Below are 25,467 nucleotides of genomic sequence, written 5' to 3' on the forward strand. Positions count from 1 at the left end.
AAGCCCATGGTGCCAGCAGATGCCATGGGACCCACACAACCACGTATACCCAATAAGAACAACAATAATGGGACAGCTACGCAAGCTCCTGTGCCTACTGCCGCGCCTGCCACGAAACCCAGCACTGCCCCATCCGCTGCACCAAGCGCAGCGACCAGTGCAGCACCAACCACCAGGCCCACTACAGCACCGACCACCAAGCCAACCACAGTAACAACGACCAAGCCCACTACACAACCAACTGCTGCGCCTACGAACAAACCCAGTACCAGCTACGCAGCTACTAGTACTAATGCTACAGTGATCACCCCTAGTCTGTCTCCAGTCGTGACCTTTAAAAACTGGCCTAAGCAGTCGGGAGGTAAGAAGACCTACTTGATGATTATGTTTGTGTGTTTGTTTGTTTGTTTGTTTGCAAGGATAGACTTAGAGGGAGAGCCAATGATCAATTTAATTAAAGTAAAGAATAGGACAAAGGAGCTACAAGTTACGCTGTAACGCCCACCGATACAACCAGTTACTGAACAATCAGCTCATGCGAAACTTGCGCTCGAAGTAGTTCCTTGGTACTTTCTTGTTTGTTTGTGTTTATTTAACTTCGCACATTGGGATGGGAACCTGGCCCAGCCAGTAACATAAAGGCGAATATGGAACGAAAGAAGCAATTTATGTCACGTATGCTGCCCTTTCCAAAAGCCCGATCAATTTTTTTACAAACCTAATGGGATCAGGGTGCGATCCTTGATAAGAAATACAGTGGATCTCCCCAAATCCCCCCCCCCCCTGGTTGGCTATCACCCACATCTTCCCGTTTTGGCTGCCATCGGAAGCCATAAGATGTTGAATAAGTAAATAAATAAAATAAAACAACCTCGGTTATAACTAATAACAACAACTCGGTAATACCGACACCATTTTCAGATGTAGTAACCATTTCACTTCATAGTCTAACATCGGAAGCCTCGCTCTATAACTTCAAAGCTGCCCTCAGGAAATTTGCCGCTAACCATGCTTATGCAATCAACGGAATTCCGCCACCTTGCAGTTGATTTTCCCCATTTCTCTCCTCATCAAGCCTACTTGTCTTTGTACATACATGTACATGTACTAGTAGTAGTAATGTTCTTTCAATCAAATGAACCCCTCGATAGGCATATTGCCTTTGGGTCATTTCATAACAAAAACACTTGGTCCGCCCAGTTAAATTGGCGCTTATCTTCTCACTTGGTTTTTCGATGTTCTGCCTGTGTCACACGTCATGGAACCACCGATTCACCATCCGACCATAACATTTGACCATTGCATCCGACGACATGGCAGCACAAACCATCACAGAAGTTGCGATCGGTTCGTTTTAGTCTTTTTGACGGAGCTGCCGCCGACGAACACTTCCGTCAGCGCAAGAAAACACTGCAATCTCTGCTCGAGTCCGTAAAATAGGTCAGGATGTTCGCATTTCAGAGCGATGGAGAATACAGTTTCTGTCCACTTCCAGCTGTCTGATGGCAAGGATTGTTTACCCCGAGGAGGTATAGAAAAGCTGAAAAAGCGCTTCGCGAGCTTGAATTTCAGTACTTGCACAGTACAGTGCCTAGTGAAGGGCTATCACCAGCAAATCGGTGGGGAAAACACTGCAGTTCATGTCAACATCTCAAGAAAGTGAAACCAATCCAGCGGACACACTTTGAAGCTCATATAGGACACGGCAAAGGAGCTAATCAAAATAAACACCAAGTCCTGAGGGAAACACTCGTGCAAAGGACTTTCAGGAAACTAGCCAAACAGTCTGGTGCACGGCGTTAGGACTTAGCTGCAGTACGCACAGGTGATACATCAAGCAGAAGCTATCACTGCGTTGCATGTCCAAGCACCAGTGGCTCGCGTGGGTGCTCGTCAGCAAGTACGACAAGCGCAAGAGGCGATTTGAAGAAAGGACACTGATATGGCGTTGCCTTTTTTGTCTCAAACAAAGTCGCATTATTGCGACGAACGGGGATAACACTTACAGCCAATATGCGGGCAGTCTCACTCAGCTTCTGATGGGCAAGGTGACAGGCACCCTCGGCCTTTGAGCGTCATTTGAGACGAGGAGAAGTGGAACAAGCTATGAAACGTGCAGCAGCGGTCCGGATCGAATGTTTTGAGGTCTTCCTCCAGCGACGATAGTGGCGAGGAGGATGTGTAACTTGCTTGAATTTTCGACTGAGTTTCTTACTGACATGTTAATAATCATGTACATAGTGCTTTGTGATCGTGGCATGCTTCAAATATTCGTATTTCCTTCCTGAGACAAGTGTGAAGATAAGCGCCAATTGTAACTGGGCGGACCAAGTAACGAGAGAGCTTGGAAGCTCAGGGCCCTACGCTATGCTTTTTTGCCTTGATGACCTAGACAAAAAAAAGCATAGGGATGTTATATAATTCTTTTAAAAAAATCCTTTTTTTTTAGACATAACCTGGGATTCGAACCCGCACTATAGCGCGCCCTGCATGCATCCCCCGATACACTTCGCATACATACTAATTCTTCCAAGTTGTTTCACATTGTGATCTTGCATTTGAAAGCCCTATTTGAATATGCATTGTGGCCAGCCGTCTTTGATGGCACGGTACGGTAGGGGATAGGTACGGGACAGGTACGATCGAGGGTAATACGACACCGTCTCCCGTACCGTACCGTACCATCAAACACAGCTGGCCACATACAGCTGCCCGCAATATTCAAATAGGGCTTTCAAACGCAAGATAATAACGTGAAGCAACTTGGAAGAATGGGTATGAATGCGAAGTGTATGGGGAATGCATGTAGGGCGATAGTGCGGGTTCGAATCCCAGGATATGCCTGAAAAAAATAGGAGAATTGTAAAATTTATAACATCCTATGCTTTTTTGCCGTCAGATACAGATAGCGCCAGGCGTGACACAAACAAACAAACAAACAAACAAATACCAAATTAAAGCTGTGTGGACCCTGGCTAGCGCCAGACGTTGCTGAAGTAACGTCTTCTGCATAGCTACGGGAATAATAATAATTCCCTGAAACTAGTGAAAATAATAATAATAGTTTCTATTTTGCGAATGCTGTGTATCAATGCTCTGTAATGCAATGAATAAAACTATAGTGCACTCATATCACAACACATCTACGAAGTGCAAACCAACAATCTTCCAATTTGGAAGGTTGTTGGTTTGCACTTCGTAGCTGACAGATACAAGTACATTTGTGAGCACTTGCGATGGGAGAAACAGATTCTGTGGTGATGAGCTAGATTCATATTTAGCTGCTTTTGGACCTCGTGGGTCGACTAGCTTTGGAAAACGTGCAGCAAACTACGGTGTGACTCCGCTTGGTGTCCATGCTGTGCGCTCTGCTGTGGATGTTTCAGGCTCGAAAATCATCATTGTGGTAGCCACTGGCGTACAGAAGACCTGTGGCTATGAATTGTTGCTACGTCAAATCGTGGTGAACCGATGCGCGTATCCATGCTGGGGAGTAGACCAGACGGTAAGCAGATTACTATCAGTCCGCTGAAACCTACTTCTGTGCAATTTGTTTACAACAAAGGGGCCATCCAAGGTCCCTTATAGTGTTTCCAAAACGAAAAGTTTTCGTTTGGGAGTGGGTGGGTTTGAAGGAGTTTCATTTTTGAAAAGAAAATTGAATGCAGATGGAGAATGGCCAGTTACTTCTGGGTGTCGAAAATTGACATTAGCTTAATATTTTACCAGCCTTGGAGTTCGTTTTTTCGTTTTTTTAGGTGGGTGGGTGGGTGACGAAAATACTAAAACCTTTCGTTTTGTAAGAAAATCCGTAACCCAAGACGGCCCCTAACGAAGAGCTGACATGAAAATCCAACAAGCACCAAATTAGAGAAAATCAGATTTTTAGCTCACTGCTCTCAAAACGTCTAGGGGGCTGATGTATATGGCATACTTCCGTATGGTACGACTCCTGCACCCCGTACGCACGCGTCTAGAATTCCTTTTTTTCTAGAATTCCTGCTTCCATATGCGCTCGTACACATTTTCCTTTTGTGTTCATACACACTTCCCTTTTGTGTTCGCACACTGCTTTGGAATGTATGTATTTCTTCGCTTGTTGTCCTAGCTCCTTGCTAGTTGTGAATAAACTCTGTCTGACACCACATGGCGCAGTGAACATTTCGTCCTGTTGTTTTCATTCGGTCCACACCAACCTAGCTTGTAATGCCTTACCTGGCCTAGTAGCAGTTTAGCACTCTGTTGGATTTTGGTTTGGATTACTCTGCAGTTAGTTTGTTAGTTCGTTTTAGATAGTAGTTTCTTTCGTAGGACGTAGTCGTATAAGCTGTCACAATGAGCATTTGTGTTCAGTATGGTGACCAGCGATCCAGCAGCATCTTCTGGTAATGGATTACCTGATTTCGCCACACTCCTGCAGCTCCTGACAACTCAGGCGCAGGCGTCTCCACAACTAGACCTGAAGTTCCAGACTCTCATGCAAAGGATGGCTGCCAACCAGCCCAGCAGCTCCACACCCGCAGGTGGCAAGTGTCCCAACTGTGGTCGCAGTCTTCAGACCAAGAGCCCATGTCCTGCGAAGTCACGTAAATGCAATGAATGTCAGCGTGTCGGACATTTCCAGTCCATGTGCCCGCACAAAGGCAAGTACACAGCATCCGGCAAAGGCCAATTGAAGTTGAAACGTGTGTCAGTTCAACATGGTTTAGAAATCACTGCCCCCACACAGCTAAACACGGAACGGACCTCCGAAGTCATGTCGTGGATTCCGGACACCGGCAGTGAAGTTGACGCCATTGGGTCAGCACATCGTTCCCAGCTGGGTGGTTTCCCTGGGGACCTCGCCATCGATTCTGACACCGTCTCAGCAGCAAACGGCACCTCTCCTGTTAACCTTGGAAAGATTTCTGCCATGCTCTCCATTGGCTTGGCCCAGCACACCACAGTACTTCATGTACAATCGTCATTAAGACCTCGACGAGGCGCTGCTGCTATGCCGATCTCTCCGTGCCCTTGGCATTCTCCCTGAGTCCTGGCCGCAGATTTCTCGTGTGAAGTCCAAACCCAGCAGTGCAGGCATTGCTGATGTTAAAGGGGAAGTTAAGGCAAAAATTAAAATTTCACCAGTTGTAGTCTTCGGGGTGCTGAGTCGAATGGTCGTGGTCCGAGGAAGCTGAGACGCTCCCTTCCTACTTGAATCCCAATCGAACTCGCGCACTTCCACCGAAACTGGGTGACTGCGCCCTACTAGATGGGGATTTGTATGCAAAATGTCACTAAAAGCGCCATTTCGCTCTTATAAAAGCATGGATGACCGCGATTGGCCCATATGTTGTAGTCTTTTGGACGCTGAGTCGATTGGTTTTGGTCCGAAAAGGCTGCGATGCAGCGTTCCTCCTTTATTCCCAATCGAACATGGTTGAACAAGCGGTCACGTGCTCCTGCGTACGCCAGTCACCTCGTCACCGTGCCTGCAGGGTACAACTTACTAGCCTGTTTGACCTTTTTTGGGTGCAGTCCTGTCACTCGAGTTGAACCTAGGTGTGAAAGTTGTCGCCTGCTGGCGTGGTGACCAGGTGATTTGGGCACCCAGGAGCACGTGACCGCTTGTTCAACCATGTTCGATTGGGAATAAAGGAGGAACGCTGCATCGCAGCCTTTTCGGACCAAAACCAGTCGACTCAGCGTCCAAAAGACTACAACATATGGGCCAATCGCGGTCATCCGTGCTTTTATAAGAACGAAATGGCGCTTTTAGTGACATTTTGTATACAAATCCCCATCTAGTAGGGCGCAGTCACCCAGTTTCGGTGGAAGTGCGCGAGTTCGATTGGGATTCAAGTAAGAAGGGAGCGTCTCAGCTTTCTCGGACCAAGACCATTCGACCCAGCACCCCGAAGACTACAACAGACTGTTACTGGTGAAATTTTAATTTTTGCCTTAACTTCCCCTTTAAGGCTCAGCTGATGCAATTTTCTCATGTATTCGACGACTTCCAGTTGAAGCCCATGGCTGATCCTCCCATGGAGATCAGGTAAAATCTCAACTGGACGACACGGTGATCAATGTAATTATTGAGCCAGTCACTGAACCGTCAGACTGGGGCCACACAATCGTCATCGCAGACAAGAAGTCTTCCAATGAAAAGCGCCTGACCATTGATTTGGGTAAACTCAACGACCAAGTCTGCCGACCTACACACCCAGCTCGTACTCCGCTTGACGTCGTTACAGCTATCGGTAAAGCCCGTTTCTACACCATGCGTTGCGCTCTTCATGGGCACTGGCGACCACCCCTGTCTGACGTTTTGAAGCCGGTCACGGGATTCATCACGCCCTGGGGTCTCTCTCTCTCTCTCTCTCTGTTAGACTTACCTGTCTTGTATATAATTATTATGTAACTTACTCTCTCTCTCTCTCCATCTAATCTTTTCTTGTTATTTCTGCTTTTTATCTCGTTACAAAAATTCTGCGCATTTTTCTCCAACTGCGCATAAAATCTAGACTGACAACCTGCTTGTCAAATCATGCACCAGCTTTCAGGCATAACAACCCTGTTCTAGAGGTCTCAGTCCTCATTTGTTAGACTTAATTGTCTTTATAAATGTAACTTACTCTCTCTCTCTTTCTGTCTCCCTCTCTCTTTCTGTCTCCCTCTCTCTCTCTCTCTCTCTCTCTCTCTCTCTCTCTCTCTCTCTCTCTCTCTCTCTCTCTCTCTCCTCTCTCTCTCTCTCTCTCTCTCTCTCTCTCTCTCTCTCTCTCTCTCTCTCTCTCTCTCTCTCTCTCTCTCTCTCTCTCTCTCTCTCTCTCTCTCTTCTCTCTCTCTCTCTCTCTCTCTCTCTCTCTCTCTCTCTCTCTCTCTCTCTCTCTCTCTCTCTCTCTCTCTCTCTCTCTCTCTCTCCTCTCTCTCTCTCTCTCTCTCTCTCTCTCTCTCTCTCTCTCTCTCTCTCTCTCTCTCTCTCTCTCTCTCTCTCTCTCTCTCTCTCTCTCTCTCTCTCTCTCTCTCTCTCTCTCTCTCTCTCTCTCTCTCTCTCTCTCTCTCTCTCTCTCTCTCTCTCTCTCTCTCTCTCTCTCTCTCTCTCTCTCTCTCTCTCTCTCTCTCTCTCTCTCTCTCTCTCTCTCTCTCTCTCACACACACACACACACACACACACACACACACACACACACACACACACACTGTAATGCCGTGGACTAATCACTCCATGATTCCACAACGCACTTCCAAGTACACTACAAGGAAAAGACCTCGTTCCCTTCAACCATACGCAATATGAATACACCTATGAATACAACTAGTGGGGAGTCATAATAAGATAACTATGGGTGATGGTCATGCACCGCATGCATAGACATAACATTTGCCCTGCAACAAATATATTATCATCGTTCTAGCTCGTTTTTTCCCCTGTCATAGTCCTGTTTATCATGTTCAGCATAAGCGAAGTTGTGGATCATGCTTGCATGGTTGACTCCAACGCGTACATGCAAGTACAAGTAATAATAATAATAATAATAGAAGACTTATAATCATATGTTGGCACTTAGACATTTTGTTGAAGAAACTAAACTTCAATGGTACCAATGAAAACACTATTATACAATAAATACCATGTGTGGAAAGAATTCCAACAATCAGTTATTTCAATGAATATCTAGCAGCGAATAGTTCTCAGATCAGAATAGTCATCAGTCACGGTATTTACACCCGCTGTTAACTCTTTCACCGCGGATGACGTACATGTACGTCGTCCTAGATGACGTCCAGGCTCTGATGACGTACATGTACGTCATGGTATAAATACCCGGTTTTAGTATTGTCCTCACGTGTGTAGTCACTGCTGGTCATTTGGTACAGTTCCTGCCTCATGTACGAGAGGTTGCGGGTACGGATCCCGCTTAGTTACGTTCTGCGTCTCTTGTTTCCCTTTTTTTCGTTTGGTTTTTCAACTGCAATTGCCGACTTTGCCGTATTTTATGCAAATTCAGCAAACTTACGTGTCCTATACAGCTTTGTACCTCTTTTTGGGGAACCTATCGAGTTTGTCAGTGTGATGTTGGTAGCTTTGGCCTTCATTTCCCAAAAGTTCACCGACCCAGTTGCCTGAACCATAACGTAGTGGAGTTGGCCATCGGCCCTATTTTTCGGATTTTTCCAGAGCCTGTGTGCACAACCCTGCAGCAGTGAAAGGGTTAATGGTACGGGATGAACGGCACACTTCCTGTGTACTGCCTGCGGTGACTTGAGTCGCAGATGACACTTCAGTCGCTTCAGACGTGTCGGCAGTACTAGGTGATGTAGATACTACTGGTTCTTCAGCAACCGGCAGCCGCTAGCCGTAGTGGGTCCACTGACCGAGTGGGGTCTGATGGACCAGGCATAGCAGGTTGATACAGTAACGAACACCCTATCGTGCTCTCTTCCCAACCTATCACCATCGTTGAAGCTGCGAAGCATCTTGGAGTGTATTTAACACCCGACCAGTCCAACACCATCCACCTTCAGACCATCCTGAAAACCTTCCAACGTCGTGTTAATCTGCTATGCTTCATGGGACGGCATCTTGCCCCCACAGCCTTTCTACTTCTATATAAAGGTTTTGTCCGACCCACCCTGGAACACGCCACCTCGGCCTGGTGCTACGCCATCACCAAAGCTGAGCTGGAGCGTTTAAATATTTTACAAGCCAGAGTAGCTAGGAAGTATTTGCTACGTAAAAAAGTCAATGTAGATAGATGCGAAACGAAATCCCAGTTAAATGCCCTTTGTGACTTACTTAGAGTCCTTGCACTTTCGCAGACAAGTATCAGCTCTTGTTACTCTATTTAAACTTATACATATATCTCCAGAACACCTCCAACATTTTCACCTTTCACTGTCTTCAAGTCCAAGAAGACCAAACAAACTTAACATCAATTATCATGGTGTGCGCATTTCTTCTCTCTTTTCCAACAAAGCTGCAATGCTATGGAATTGCCTACCGCCTTCTCTTACATCTATGACCAGCCTCCCCGAATTCAAGCATTCTCTCTATCAGCATTTTCGCCGATATATCCATTACACTGACGGTATCCCAACTCCTTAATTACCAGATTTTGTATGCCTCGATCTATTTCCTTAGCCTATCCTCGATTAACTGCTCCCTCTACATAAAGTTGTCATTTCATTCTTCTTGCGGGAGATCCCCTCGACAGGCCCAAAGCCTTTGGGAAATCCTTAAATATAATTAAATACAAAATACAAAATGATTGTAGCGATGTGGTCAGGTAAATGCATACAAGCCATTTGTGAAGCATGTCCAACCGAGGCCGAGGCATGCAGTTCAAGTGACACAAATGCGGAGAAATTATTTATGAGGTTTCTTTTACTTTTAGAATTAAAGCTGTGTGGACCCTGGCTAGCGCGAGATGTTACTGAAGTAACGTCTTCTGCATAGCTACGGGAATAATAGAGAGCAATGGAGGAGACATACGCGAAGTGAATACCAAACAGGCGAAGAAGAGTTTTCTAGTTGTGCCAGAGGCTCTGGTGATAGCATCTCTAGCGATACTGAAGTAGACACAGATGCATTGCTAAATTTGGACCAGGATAAAGGAGCGGCTATAAACTGAAATACCTCGTTCCAAAAGAACTGCCTTTGCCGAGTCCAGCTCAGGAGGCTCGAAAAGAACTAGAATTTCTCATGGACTTAGTTCCAAGTCGATTGCTCAGCAGCGCCTGTCTTACTTTCCTGATGAAGCACGTGCAGTTAGTTGTGGACGGTACTAATGCCAGGCCTACAGTCAAATGCTATCAGAGAGGAAGAGTATTGTGGCAAGCCATACGTCTACACACCATCTCAAGGAGAAGATGAGAGCACAAGCAAAGGATGTAGAGTGGAAAAATAACTTCTGACCACGTGTTTTCAGGATTTCCGCAAATGGGAGGGCTCTCCATCTGAGATCGGATCTCAGGAGCTGGCCTCACGTCTGGTGTTTCAGATGAAGACATTATTCACAGAGTGGACGCAGTGACAGCTTGTCTGCAGGCAGGAATACTATTTGCCAAGATTAACTTCATCCCAACAATGAATGACTACCTGCAATAATGGTTTCATCTCTCACTACGTGGATAATTAGGGGAAAGATTTGATACACAGACTATTCTTCCACAACCCTGCATCAAAGTTGGAATGGAGAGCAATCAATGGAGAAGCGATCATGTATTATAGTGCTAAGAAGTGGTGGAGCTCATGAGAGATAAGGTGGCAGCTTCAGATGCAGATCGACGATATGCATAATTTCCTGGAAGTTTGACAATGTGCAGACTTTCTTCCATTTTTATCCCAAACCAAGAGCATTATATCCCTTGCTGAAGCATTATAATCAGCATTATAAGGCAGTTTTGGAGCATTATGGTTAGCATTATATGAACATTTTCGGAGCATTATCCGCTGGACCCTAACCATGTCTGCTTTGTTTTCGCTGGTTACGCAGACCCGTCCAGGCTTACGACCTTTCAACCATCAATAATAATAATCTTTATTTCAGGATTACCCGAAGGCTAACACCTATCAAGTTTCACAAAAATGGGATTGCCATTCTTTTCAAGAAGCATCAACTGTTTCACAACCGTGGAGGCGCTCAAGAAATGGTTCCTTTTCACCTTCCTATCAGGTGATGAAGCAAATATTTAAAACCTTTTCGTTTGTTTTGTTTTAATTTTGGCCAGTCAGCTACTATACTTCGTTTTAGTCATGGGGTCAGACAAGGGGAAGTAGCCATGTACGGACGCGAGCCCGCCTTTCTGCACCGGGAGTTACAGCTCGCTCGACTCGACAAAATCAATTGATCGATGCAGTAGGTGAACGTAGTGCAACTCGGTAACCAGTGCTGGGTGTGTTTTCGGAATCGCTGTTCTGCTGAACGACTCAACTGTAGTTTTGAGCTTCCGATTGTGGTACTCCAGTGTCTCAACTCTCTCATTTGGGCCACGGCAAGTTTTTTCTTCAAATCTTCTACTTCCACAACAATGGCGGCGATTTGTTCATCCAAAACTTCACGCATTGCTTTTCGAAACTCCCGGATGAGCGAGTCCATTGAAACAACACCCTCCACGTTCACGCTCCCTACCGGTTCAGCATCCTTGTCAAGATCCAAGTCCCGTGCACGCTTCCTTGCACCTGCTTGCAATAGTGTGCGTGTCTCGTTACTCTCGTATTGGCCAGCGCTACGGAGACTTTATGCCAGGCTCCCAGCCTTTGCTTTCCGACTATTCACTATAATGTGCAGTCTTTTTCTTTAGTTATGCCTCGCAAACTTTAGCCCCAATTATAGATTTTGTGCTCCGGTCGTACAATAACTTTCCTTTCCGACACACTCTGTGAAGTAAAATATTGTAACAACAACAACAACAACTCTCTTCTGTTCTTTCTATCCTCTCATGTTCCCTCCTCTCCTCCCCTCTTCTCTTTCCTTTTGTCTAACTTTCTAAAAATTCTCTCTCTTTAGGTTTGAACAACTGCTGTGCAATATTCAACGGATTGCATAAGACCCATTTTCGCCCACATAACAGCTATATGTAGTTGAACTCGAGAAAAGTGTCCAGGTCCGGGGACGTTTTTCTCGAGTTTGAAGTGAATCCTCTCTCGAAGACCTTCGCAATCAAGGTCGAGTGGTAGAGTTTAAGACCATAATCGTGAAGGCGTTGGAGAGATGATTGACCGGCTGGGTAGTGGAGCATCCAGGAAGAAAGTTGAAGTCGACCCCCGTGCATACATTGTTGGTCGTCGGTGATTCGGGGCTTCGGAGCAGTAGTAGTCCCAAGGTGCATGTCGTTTTCCTGCTGCTTCAGGGCTCCATTTTTGCATGCGTGGATCCTTGAACTGTAGCTAGTGTGGGGAAGACGGCAACCCAGAGTGCCCGCGGCCCCGCGCGCTGGCCGAAACAGCTAGTGAATTAAGCCCGGTTCATCGAGTGTACCCTAAAAGGTTTTGGTGGACAAAAACATCTCTGGCGTTGATTGCTTCTTGCTTCGACTTCTGCCGCGCCTTTGTTCTCGTACTCCCCTTTATGTACAAGTGTTGTGCAAACCCTTCTTTAATATAGTCTGTCTCATTTTGCCCTGAGATGTTTTGATGCATAGTGATTATGACGCTCATCATTCGCTCCCTTGTCACTGGACAGTTCTGTCCGTTTGGTTTTAGCGAATTCAAATAAAGAAAAAACAATAACAAGACCCAAAAGAATCTCCCAGGCCTTTTGTGCACTCATCCATCTTGCTCTAGGCTGTTCAGGGAGTTCGCGCGATTTGAGGCACGAGGAACCTGCTTTCGGCCTGAGTGTGTTCCTCTAGCTCCTGTCATTTTGACCCATATACGTACAGATGCGAAATGTTCCGGTCTTGATTGAAAGAAAGAGCCTTCTGGAATCGATAGTGCAACTGCAAACTGGCGACGGGAGATCCCCTAATGGATTTTCTGCTTAGGTTAAGCTGATATATACGAACTAATTACTTATTAGAAGTTGCGAATTCAGCAAGTTACGACTAATACCAATATGAGCGCGAGCAGCAGCTTTCGGTTGTGGGTGCAAAAAGAAACCCCCTACTCTGGATCCCAAAGCGGTCAACCGATTACCTATAGAGATTATGCGATAACGTCAATGGGGCTGTTAAGTGATGACGTCACAGTTCCTTCGATAGTGATACGCATAGCAATGATCCCACTGGGGACAAACAAAAGTAGCGTCGTCCCCACCAAACCAGTTGTCAGTGGCAACATATAGGAATCCTGTACTTGTCTTCGTTTCTTCTTTGCTGTTTTCAGTGAGTGTCTTGTTTTCTCTTTGTCCTTGACCTGGACGGTGTGGTCCTGCTCATTACCTTACTGAGACGTCTCTTGTGACTGTCGCCAGTGTCACGGAGTATTTTATTGGCGTGACAAGATAGATCGCCGAGATCGAGCCTGAAAAACGCTCTGCAAAAAAACGCTCTGCATTAGTAGCTCCTGTAGAATGTTTTCTGGATTGGCGTATCGATGGTCAACAAAGCCAAGGTGCAAGACAGCATGAGAGATCGTGTAAACGATATGAACTCCAAAAGGTAAGCTCCTGAACAAGTGGAAAGATATGTGTATTTACAAACTCTCTCTTCATCCATCGATTGCCGCTATGCATTTGCATTTTGTCATCACAGATAATCTGGGCATTATTGTAACTGGAGAGTGCAATCATGCTTGGGGCCCATCCCAATGTCATCACATGGCTGTGGTGACTAGTGTATACCTGGGAGATTTTTCCTCGACTGATACGGAGTGTAGGTGGATCGATTATGAGAAATGCGAAGATGTGAAGTAAGTTGTGTTGAAGAAATGTGTAATAAAATACAATTTACTTTACACTCAAACATACACTGTACAGTCATGTACATGTACCATCATGATAATGATTCCATCTTCAGTGCCCCGCAACTGGTACGCCGTACGCACCGAATACATGGTGTGTGTGTGTGTGTGTGTGTGTGCACGCGCGCGCTTGTGTGCGCATGTACCATAAAGTACCGTTGATCTGCCCCCTTTCTTATTCCCGCCCCCTGTCGATTTTCTACCTGTGAAGCGACTTTGGCGTGTACAACGAAATACGATTTTGAACCGACGCATGCACTGCTGTACACAATATATGGCAGTCCAGGATGAAAATGTGCATAATCTAGCACATCGAGTCTGATCCTCCAAGTTGTTGTATATCGTGCTGCACTTGACAGCCTTGATCTGATTCCCGCCCGCTGCCGAAAACCCAGCTGGGAATCGACATGGCGTTGGGGGCGGATCAGCGGTACTTTATGGTACATGCACACAGTCTTCATTGCCTCGCAACTGGTACGCCATACGCACCGAATACATGGTGTGTGTGTGTGTGTGCACGCGCACACTTGTGTGCGCACATACATGCACACACTCTCATGTGTGGGCGAGTCGGCCAAATGAACAGACCATGCATTTGCATGAGATGTCCGTCATGGCATTGGAATGCTGTACTTTATGACTTTATTCCAAAAGAGTATGTCTCGCCCCTGTCGAATGGAGTTTGTGTCTGTGCTCAGCGGGTATCGGGCTACGACGCCACACTGCAGTCAGCGCTGCAATTAAAAGAGCACTGCATGGATTATTTTGACCAACTTCCTTTGCGTTAACTTGGTTGAGGCCGTGGTTTCATTTCTGTGTTCTGTCATGATTGGCCTCTGGAAATAATCAGAGTGGATGTCATTTTGCCATATGTGTGTGCTTTGTGCGACAGGTTCAAGGCTAGATGCACTTCACATTCGGCGTGCGATCTCAGCGTCTGGGACCTCAATCCTGATAAAGTCTTGGTTGGATGAGTAATCAAGGGTGATACTACTCGGCACACCAATGTACACGTCAATGTTGTTGTTGTTGTATATTTTACTTCACCAAATGAACAGGCATAGATGCCTTATCACCTGCCCATAGGACAGGTTCTCACAGAATGATGAAGGGATGATATGCAAGGGAAAACAAGAAATGATAATAATATAAGACAGAAAGGACCAAAAGAAGAAAAGGAAAAAATTATATGAAGACAATTTCATGGAGTCAGAAATAGGAAGACAATAATTTCATGGAGTCAAAGAATAGAAAGACAATTTCATGGAGTCAGGAATACGTAGTTGATTTTATAGACATGCATGCACAAATGATTGATAGACGAGAAGGTTAGAGTTTATGGCAGATAATACAGGTATAACGAGGATATTCACAAGGTAAGTATATCAATGGCAGAAAGAGCTTTTCGGAAGGGACCAGGGACACCTATCACTCTAAAATCAGAGGGGAGAGCGATCCAGAGAATGCTTCCCCGAAACATCATGGTCGATCGTCCCGCAGGCCCACGAAGAAAGGGAACTTGAAGCAAGTTCGTCACTTGTCCCCGTGTGGTGCGCTGATCCTCCGGAACAGTCTCTGGGGCCGTTCGGGTGAATAATTGTTGAAGAAGGGGACTACAGGAAGAGTTAATGCATCGATGAACAAATACGACAATTTTGTGTGTATATGTATGTGGTAGACTAACAATGCTGAGCAGAGAGAGCAGCGGGGCAGTTGGAGTCAAGAGCCGCTGTTGCAAGGTTGCACGGATGCCAGCCTTGAACATCTTTTCAAGCTGACCAAGCAGGTGTGCGCTAAGTCCTGGAAAGAAACTGTTTGAACCATAACACAGCTGGGAAAGGATCATGCTCAAGAACCACGTTCGCCGGGCAAGCAAACTCAGTCCTCGCCCATGCCTCCAGAGCTGACCAATTGTTTGCGCTGTCTTGCGACCAATATACTCCACATGTGGAGCCCAGGATAAATCATTATCCAGGGCTAAACCGAGGTACTGGGCTGTAGTGGTCACACAAAATTTCTCGCCATTGCAGAAGACCTCCGGTTGTATTGCAGCCGCGCCTCGTGGCCGGATGAAGAGCAATTGTGTCTTGGAAGTATTGAGGAGCAGGCCAATGTCCTCCAGCCAGGTAGCAAGGTTTGTCATGGCTTGCGTGAGGGTTCTGCACACTACAGCAGGATCAGAATGGGAGCAGTCGATGACTCAATGTCATCTGCAAATTCTTGGTGCTGTACAGACGGTGGCAGTATGGTGTGGAGTTCACTAGTGTAGAGCACAAAAAGCAGTGGCCCAAGGACGCTACCTTGTGGAACACCACGGGAGCAACTGACGGCTTCACTAACAGAGTCAAGAACTTTGACACTCTGGAAACGCCGTGAGAGATAGTCAGTGAACCATTCTAATGCAGTTCCAGCTATACCAAGGGAAAACAAAACTGTAACTAGACGTTCATGCTTAACACGGTCGAAAGCTTTCGACATATCAACGAACACTGTCCCAGTGAACTCTCGTTTGCATCTAGCAGTGGACCATCGATTAACAGCTAACACAAGTGCATCCTCAGTCGAATGTTGCTTGCGATAAGCAAACTGGCTGTCGGGCAATAGCTGGTGTGTCTCCAGATAGGCAGTGAGCTGTCTCTTAACCATTGTCTCCAGAATACGGGAGATAATGGGGAGGAGAGACACTGGACGATAGTTCTGGGGCAGGGTTGGGTCGCCACTCTTAAATAAGGGACTGACATGTGACACTTTGAAGGTTGGTGGAACCTGTCCAGTTCTAAGAGACAAATTGATAATGCTGGTGAGATTCGGTGCAAGACCAGAGGCATGTTGCTTGAGCAGGAAACCTTGCATCCACTGATTTCAGGCATGACTCGACATCTGTCACTGTGACAGGCTGGAATACATTTAAGCTGGATTGGAGGCTTGGGCCCAACGGCAGCTGGAGGTGGGGTGGACATGTTGGATCATTCACTACTCCGCCAAACACTCGACTTAGCTCTGGCAAAGGCGTTTGAGGGATTTGCGATTTCTTCCTTCTGTCCGTGACAGTATTTAGTACCCTCCAGAGTTTCCTCTGGTTGGTAGTTTGGCATTGGGTGGTAAAATACTGGTTGCGCAGTTTCCTGTCAAGCTTCCTAGCCACAGAACGAGCTGATTTATATTCCTCGCGTAATCTTGCATTACCCTGGTCCCGCATCAACTTCTGGTGTAAGCCATTGCGCTTCCGTACAGCCACAACTAGTTCATTCGTCAGCCATGGGCATGGGAGACGTCGATGAGCACGCTGAGCAACTAGAGGCGCATGGTGGTCTAATGGTGATAGAAGAGACTCAGTGAAAGATGTAATCATGTCCTCCAAGTTGCCATTGTCAGGAAATGCCTGCTGATTGCGCTGGACGGCGTCGCTGAAGCGGTCCCAGTCAACGAGGTGCAACCGCCGCGTGGTCGTTGGTGCTGATGAGCTGTGCTTCGGCACTTGACTATACAAGTGGGCAAGAATCGCAAAATGGTCACTCATGTCTAAGTATACTGTTTCACAGCTGCCAACCGGTGGAGCTGATGAAAGGAGTAAATCCAGCAGCGTAGCTGAATGGGAGGTCACTCGGGTGGGAGATGTTACATAGTTGGAAAGGTTGAAGCGGCTGATAATAGAGCGCAGAGGTACTGCAGATGGCTGATCCTGGGCAAAGTCCACATTGAAGTCGCCGACAATCGTGGTAGACTTTTCCTGGCCTTCCACAGCTCGCTCGATGTTGTGTTCTAGTGATGCCCAGAAGGCAGCTGGGCTGTTAGGTGGCCGGTAGCAGCAACCAATAACATGGGAGTCGTGGCCGGGAACTACAACCTCAAGCCATAGTAGTTCCAGCTCACTTTCCAGATCGAAGCGGCGACGAACAGCCAGGGACTCATGGCAGTATACAGCTACTCCACCACCAGGTCTATCTGGTCTGTCCTTGCGAAACAATTTGAAATGTGGTATAGCTACTTCACCATCACTGATATCGGGCTTCAACCAAGTTTCCGCGATTCCAAGAGGATGTATACCTCTGGAGGACACAAACTCCTGGACCTCAGAAACCTTCCTCCGCAGGCTGCACACATTGAGGAATGCAGTGGTCAGAACGGTCATTATGGTTGTGACTGAGATGCAGATTGTTGACCAGCAGCATGGTCTGCCGCAGAGTTCAGATATTTGTCAAAGCTCCAAAGTCTGCAATAAACAGGCGATGGCCAAAATTTCCACTGGAGCAGTGTCTTGGAGCTGGCATGATTAACAACAATTCGAGCTGAGATACTATCCTCTTTGCGAAAGGTCTTGCATTCATGGATGGTGGCTGGAATATTCGTAGCTGAAGCTCGCTGTGCTTTAAACTGGCTAAGGTGGTCACTTTCCATGTCATGCCGGAGATTGCCAGCAAAAAGGACCGCTTTCTTGCCTGTAGGCTTTGTGTTCGAGATGAGCTGCCATGCCAGATTGTCAGGCTCATCCTCGAAACAAGGTAACAGCTTGCGTTCTTGGACGTCCGCGTTTTGAATCTTCGTCCTGGGATTTGAAGTTCCACGTGTCGATCCAAGACCTCCACGAGATCTACGGGATGCACTACGGGATGCGCTGTCGTCCTCCGATCCAGAGTCTTGTTGCTGTTGAGCTGGGTTGCTCACTTGCACCAACGGCCATATCGGGTGTGTTTGCTTGCGCCAGTTCAAGAAGGTACTAGGTGTGAACTCAAGTCCGTACGGGTACTCGCTTTGCTGGCTGCTGTCTGCGCGAGTTCAAAAAGTTGTGAACTCAAGTCCGTAGATCTACGGGTACTAGCTTTGCTGTCTGCTGGCCGCTTCTTCTGACGTGGCTTTCCCTTAGGCCATCATCAGACTACGTACATAGAACATCCAGTACAAAATCACATAAAACCTAAAAGGCAACATTTTTCCAAGCCTAGTTCTGCAGCGAGATAAGATGGTAAAGAAGAGCAAGGATATCCGACCCCTACTGACAAGGAGAATGGATATGTGGGAGGCAGGTCTCCTTGCCGAACTGCTTCGTGAGGCCCAGCGGTGCGACAACCAGCTGCAATCCAGCATGAGCCCAATGTCCAATGAACAAGTTCAAAGGACATTCAACCGACTAATGCTGGAGGGACGGGTACGCTCGGCTGTGCGACTAGTGACCGACCGGAGTAGTGGAGGTGTACTGGACCCGGCCGACGAAGCACATGGCAAGACAGGCCCGCTAGGCAAGACAGTGTATGATGTTTTGCAGGAAAAACACCCAGCTCCAAGAACCCCTGACCCAAGTGCGTTCCTAGAATGCAATGAGCTGCCACCGCTGGAGCAGGTCAACATCACCAGTGCCCATGTGGAACAGGTTGCAAGGCGTCTATTTGGTAGTGCTGGTCCCAGTGGAACGGATTCTGAGCAGTGGAGGGCCTTTCTTTTGCGGTATGGGAATGCCAGTGCCCGCATGAGGGAAGCCATTGCAGCCTCAACACGTCTTCATGCCAATGAAGTCGTACCCTGGAATGCCATGAGAGCGTTCCTTGCCCGGAGAGGAGTCGCACTTGACAAACAGCCCGGAGTTCGCCCGATTGGCATAGGAGAATGTCGCCAGCGCATTGAGGCCAAGGCATTGGCACTCGCTACAGGCACTGACGTGCAAGATGTATGTGGAGCCGATCAACTCTGCGCTGGTACGAAGGCAGGCATCGAGGCCGCGGTACACGCTATGAACGAGCTCTTCAACAGCGAGGAAACGGAGGGCATCTTGCTCGTGGATGCCTCTAATGCATTCAACTCCATCAGCAGATCCGCTGCCCTCTGGAACTGCCGCATACTCTGGCCACGCGCAAGCCGGTTTCTATTCAACTCGTATCGAGGCTTCGCTGTCATCATTCTCAAAGGAACAACCCCCAGCAATATCCATGTCATTCTAAGTCGTGAGGGAACCACCCAAGGCTGTCCATTGGCAATGCTGATGTATGCAGTTGGAGTGCAACCTCTTGTCACCCGGCTGAAAGATCCAGAACAGCACATTCAGAATTGGTATGCTGACGATTCGTCCTGCGCTGGCTATCTGCGTAGGGTAAGGGCCTGGCTTTGCTCCCTTCTCGAAATTAGTCCAGCATATGGCTACTTTGCTGAGCCCACCAAGAGTGTCCTGATTGTCAAACCTCAGTTCCTGCAGGAGGCACAAGACCTTTTCAGCGACTTCCAGGTGGAAGTCACACTATCCAGCCGATTCCTAGGAGGATGCATCGGTGATGAAGCGGGTGTACAGCAGTTTGTCAGCAACAAAGTTGCATCGTGGGTTAAGAGCGTGGAACACCTCTCTGATGCTGCCAAAGCATACCCACAAGCAGCTTATTGCGCGTTTACACCGTCCCTCTCCTGCGAATGGTCATACATTCACCGCGTTGTCGAAGGCCATGAAGCCGAGTACGCCCCGCTACGTGACATCATTCGGCAACAGTTCACGCCTGCTGTCCTTGGTAGAGAGGTCCTTGAGCGAGAACATCAGCTACTCGCCCTCCCTGCCAAGTTCGGTGGCCTCGCCATCACCGATCCTACCGAAACAGCACCGGGTGCCCATGCAGTGTCGAAAGATGCTACTCGGACTCTGACGCGCTCCATCTGCTCCGGTCAGCCAGTGGTCATCAATGACCATTCTCGTCATTGCCAACTAGCGACGAGCCAGGCAAGCCGGATAAGGGACGAGCAAGCAGGGGCACTCAGCAAGGATCTTCTTCAAGACCTCCCCAAAACGGAACGGCGCACTCTCTCCCGCATCGTCGACGGACATGCTTCCGGCTGGCTGACCGTCCTACCGCTCCGTCAGGAAGGCTACGACATGTCCGCAACCCAGTTTCGGGATCAGCTGGCAATCCGCTACGGCAGGCAGCCCAACTCTCTTCCATCTCAATGTGACGGATGTGGCGCCCCATTCACCTTGCAGCACGGCCTTGACTGCCATAAGGGCGGCCTTGTCAAGAGAGGCCACAACGACCTCCGTGACAGTGATGCCAAGCTTGCCGACATTGCCTTCGGCGGCGTCACCATCGAGCCGATCCTCATCCCGGAACAGGACAGGAATGGTCGGCCTATGCTCCAAGCGGACTGGCTCGCTCGCGGAGTATGGGAAGGCAACCGGTCGGCGTTTTTCGATAACCGCATCGTAGATGCTGACGCACCCAGTTATGCCAAGGCCAACCTGTCCTGGAATGCCACCGCCAACAAAGCAGCTGCAGCGAAGAAGAGGAAGTACAAACATGCCGCTGAAGAGCTACGAGGCTCTTTCACTCCTCTGGTGTGTTCCACTGATGCTGTCCTCCACCGCGAGTACAGTGCGTACCAGAAGCGTCTCGCCAGCTGCTTAGCAGCGAAATGGGAGAAGCCCTTCTCTGCCATGATGGCTTGGGTACGCGTGCGCACTCAGTTCGCCATTTTCAGCGCCGTGGACATGCGTCTGCGAGGCTTCCGTCGCCGTCTTATGGGACTCTCCGTACATGACGGTGCCGGCGTTGGAATCGGCCACTGAGTCATGTTCTCGTTCTGTTTTTCTAACTTATTATACCTTTTCACTGATGGTCCTTTATCACTGTCTTTTTCTCACTGTAGCTCCTCATTGTTGTTCTTTCTTTTTTTTTACCAGGCGTGGGCCATCCCCTGATTTCATAGGTGCCAAACATTTTTACGTTTTTCAAAAAATAAATCATGTATTTTTCCAAGCCTGCATTCAGACTACACATTTTACATGTAATATACAGGCAACCTTTGACCCTACGCTATTGCGCAATGGACCTGGGATGTGTGAAAGCAGCCGGCAGTCGTACCCGGGTTCAAAGTCTGTACGTTTGTACAACTACCTGGTGAGAAAGTACGATAAATGCAGGAAAGTTGCCTTCTACAAGGGTTCGCACCCTGCCTGAAAGGATCGGGCAGCTTTTTAGGCTTCCCGCCAGATTCGTGTTGTTGTCTTGGAAACTTCTATGTAAATGTGACTTATAGGCTGTTTTGTACCTAGTCTGAAGAGGGCCTTAGGGCCAAAGGGGCCTATTATAATATTATGTGCAACTCCAGCCCGGTCTGGAGCGAGCGGGCCAGCCCGCTAAGGGTGTTTAGGCCCTCTTCAGACTAGGTACAAAACAGCCTATAAGTCACATTTACATAGAAGTTTCCAGGACAACAACAAGAATCGGGAGGGGAAGCCTAAAAAGCTGCCCAATCCTTTCAGGCAAGGTGCCAACCCTTGTACAAGGCAACTTTCCTGCATTTATCGTACTTTCACCAGGCAGTTGTACGAACTTTGTGCCCGGGTACGACTGTCCGCTGCTTTCACACATCCTAGGCCCCTTGCGCAATTTCGTAGGGTCAAAGGTTGCCTGTATATTGCATGTAAAATGTGTAGTCTGAAAGCAGGCATGGAAAAATGTTGCCTTTTAGGTTTTATGTGATTTTGTACTGGATTTTCTATGTACGTAGTCTGATGAGGGCCTAACATGTGCAAGGCCGGGCTGATCGCCAGCCCGCAGTGAGTTTATTTGCGCTGAGCACACGCCAGCCCGCAGTGAGTTTATATGCGCTGAGCACACGGCTGCCCGTTGTGAGTATGCAGCTGCCCTGGGCTGAAACGCAGGGCTGCAAGCCATACTCAGGTTAAAACCCTAAAACCTTTTTTTCTCACACAATGTATTCCTCTGCTAATTTCCTTTCGCGCTGTGGCACATGTTTGGTGTGTTGTATCACCTCATTTCTTTTTCCTGTTTTTCACATTTTTAGCCGCCCATATCAAAGTATTTTCCAAGTAGTTCCCCTTCTTTTTTAATGTAAATCATGCATGTCGACAAATAAACAGTGCTCACTGCACGTCCTTAATAATAATAATAATAATAATATCTTTATTAGGATGACCCAGAGGCTTGTCGCCTATCAAGGGGTTCACCGCTTTGAAGGATGTACATGTACACGTATGAGCTAAAGTGAAAGTAGTGAAAAGTTGTGCAGCGTGAATGCGTTGGGGAGCACACGGGGGGGGGGGGGGGGGGGTTATGTACATGGCGTAGGCATACCGGAGAGCGAAGCACTATGTTTGCAAGTGAGTTTGCGAAGCTCATTCTTGAAAACAATAATGGATGGTTCTGCAGTTAGTCTTGGTGGGAGGCAGTTCCATAAGAGGGAGGTTTGGAAGAGAAACAACGATTTTGATGTGGTCTTTGCTTTAGGGAGAATAATTTTGTTAGGGCGTCTCGCACTCTGCGTGATATTGAAATGGAATGAAGCTAGGCAACGTCGATACTTGAAAATAAATTTGTGCATGGTAACCAAGCTTAAAAACTGCCTGCGGTAAAGAAGGGATTCAATGTTAGCTTTTTTATTAAGATCCTGCTTGGGTGTATTAAAGTCGATTTGGATTTTGCGTTTCCTAAGGTAGGATCTTGCAAACCTGGCCTGGACTCTATCCAGCTCAGTCAAGTCGCTTGAACGAAGACGAAAGGACCACACTACGACGCTATACTCAATCACAGGTCTAACATAGCACTTGTAGAGGAGCATCATGGCCTGCGGTGTAAGACGATGTGCCATGTGACAAAGTAGGCTTACTCTCTGCTTGAATTTGCGACTGATGTCAAGGTAGTGTTGACGGAAGTTTAGGTCTGCACTGAAGCGAACTCCCAGATGTTTGAGGATGTCAATACTGGGAAGAGGTAGAACCTCCATAGTGTAGGTGGCAGATGTTGGTGCCGGTGATGATGCTGCCGCTGGCTTATAACGGAAGCTTAAAACAGAAGTTTTTGAGGGCGAAAACTTCTTGTTGCTGTACAAAAAGCTTCATAGATTTTCAAGACAATATCGGGAATCCTCATTATAACTTCCCTCAAAAGGTAAAAGCACCTATTTTGTAGCATTAACGCAGTGTACACACCATAATAATACAACTCTGGCCCAGGCTGGTCTGTTTATATGTGCTTTTTCTGGCCCGCCTAGCCGAGATCCCGGGTGGCTCGGGGCGGGATCCCGCCTCGCCGGGCCAGCCCGCTTGCCATGTAAACGCACCACAGGTTTTGTGTGCATTTGTGTACAACCCCGAGATCCCGTTGCAGGCGGGCTGGCCCGCCTATCGACCAGCCCGGGCTGGAGCTGCACATATTATAATCACCCCCTTACTCTTGTTGGTCTCGTCATGGCCGACTGCCTTTGCTGCCACCATTGAATGCGTTGTTGATCCAGATTTATCAACGATCTCCGTCAGGGAGGAAACTAAACGGGCAAGGTCGTCGATTTTACTATTTTTTAAATCTTTTTTCTCGATCGGCGGCAAGACTACGCTCCCTTTCCATTTCTTCAAGGATTTTGAAAAAATGACTTGCACATGCTGAGCAAGACTGATGGAAAGAATCTCTGCGCACGAGGTCTGGAACACCAAACTGATCATCCACTGTGATATCACCACATACATTTGTGTCCATCGTGCTAAGCCAGCCCCTGAGGGGCAAAACTGCAAGATTTACTGAATACAAGCGGAGCCCAAAAATGGCAAACTGCAGCTCACAATGCAATTTTTTTACTTTTCAGAGCTGCACTATTTACGTGTTGATGCTTACTTTGGTGTTAGCGTGTTTCCCCCGGACTGTTTCTATCATCATGATTGTGTGTTCTTGGCCTGAGCGAGCACATGCCCAAGTGTGCAGCTATAACACTGTGTATCTTTGGTTACACTTTGTTCTGCAACGCATGTACCTTGTAACATTATGTGCTTGCACTGCTTTGTCTGGCCTGCGTATGTCAGTGCATTAGACCCAGGTTGGTTTGGTTGCCGGATGATCTCTTGTAGCGTCACTCTGTGTTTTGTATTCATCAATTTTTGGGCTTGAGAATTGAGCTGTTGTGTGGTTCCCAATATGAAAACATCATGCTGGTGCTCTGTGTTTCGATTATCGACTGTCCGAGCAGTCATGCATTTATTAGCAGAGCGGCCAATACTGTAGTCTTTTCACGTGTTTGTCTTTTTGTGTTTTCGGCGGGGGGGGGGGGGGATTAGCGGTGACGTTGCACGCAGAATGGCAGTGTTGCATCACTGAACGACCCTGCCCTGCATCTGACTTAATTTCCCCAGGATCTGGTGCAGTTACACCAGACAGTCACTTCCTGTAAACACGCAAACAGCAAAAGAAGAGATCCCGCAAATCAGGAAAAACCATTGTGGAAAATATAGCGTAGATCATACACCATTCAATAACCTGGAGTAATTACAGTGAGACAAACACTTCAAACAGTGCTCTCCCCCCCCCCCCCTCTCTCTCTCCATCCTTCCAAAAATACCCTGAGACAATTCCCTAGAATTATTTTATATTATATTCTCATCATTCTGAACATAATAATTTCTTCCATGGGTCTTCAAAGATAGGGCGTTATTCAGAGTCTCTCGTTTTCGTTATAATCATGTCGAAAGCTGTTAAGAATCTTGTCCGCAAGATGACTTCCCAAAGCCACGCTGGCCGTGGGGGGAATGAGTCACCCTTTGGTAGTGGTTCTAGGTCTTCAGACAGTGACGCCACGCCCAAGGAACGTAGACCTACGAAGAGACAAGCGGAAAGCCCAGCAGAAAGTTTGCGTGCCACGGATGCCGATCCAGTTCTGGCAGCGCCCCGCCCACCTGGAGCCGACAAGACCCCGTGCGTGCTGCTAACAACCAGAGACAGTACCCCAGCTGGCAGCGGGCTGTCTGAGTTCTCTAGAATGCTAACAGAGTTCAAGCGAGAGCTGCGTGATGATCTTCGCCGCGTTGCTGAAGACATCGTACAACCGCTGAAGGATCGTGTGTGCGCAGTGGAGTTGCGGCACGATCAGCAACGAGAGGAGCTCAGCAGACTGTCTGCTGAGAACCGTAAGCTAAGGGTGCTTGTCGACAAGTGTGCTGAATCCGTAAACAATGTAGAGAATGTTGCAAAATCCGCCATTAGCAACATGGAAAAGAAGGTTGCAAACATCAGCAGCAGCCAGGCTGGCGCCACCGCCAACCCGCCACGTACGGCAGCTCCTGCCTTAAATGACCTCCACATCAAGGTGCGTGACATGATTGAGGAGGCCAC

At 47.7% G+C, this 25,467-nt stretch overlaps 1 protein-coding gene across 1 annotated transcript; it reads left to right on the forward strand.

Moving 5' to 3' along the window:
* The first annotated feature begins 18,341 nt into the window (after nt 1-18,341).
* On the forward strand, nt 18,342-20,915 carry LOC135824356 (uncharacterized). The gene has a single exon (XM_065337089.1). The coding sequence runs from the start codon at nt 18,342-18,344 to the stop codon at nt 20,913-20,915; it is 2,574 nt and encodes an 857-aa protein (XP_065193161.1).
* The last annotated feature ends 4,552 nt before the right edge of the window (nt 20,916-25,467 follow it).

This window comes from Sycon ciliatum, chromosome 9 (genome assembly GCF_964019385.1).
Source record: "Sycon ciliatum chromosome 9, ocSycCili1.1, whole genome shotgun sequence".
Lineage (NCBI taxonomy): Eukaryota > Metazoa > Porifera > Calcarea > Leucosolenida > Sycettidae > Sycon > Sycon ciliatum.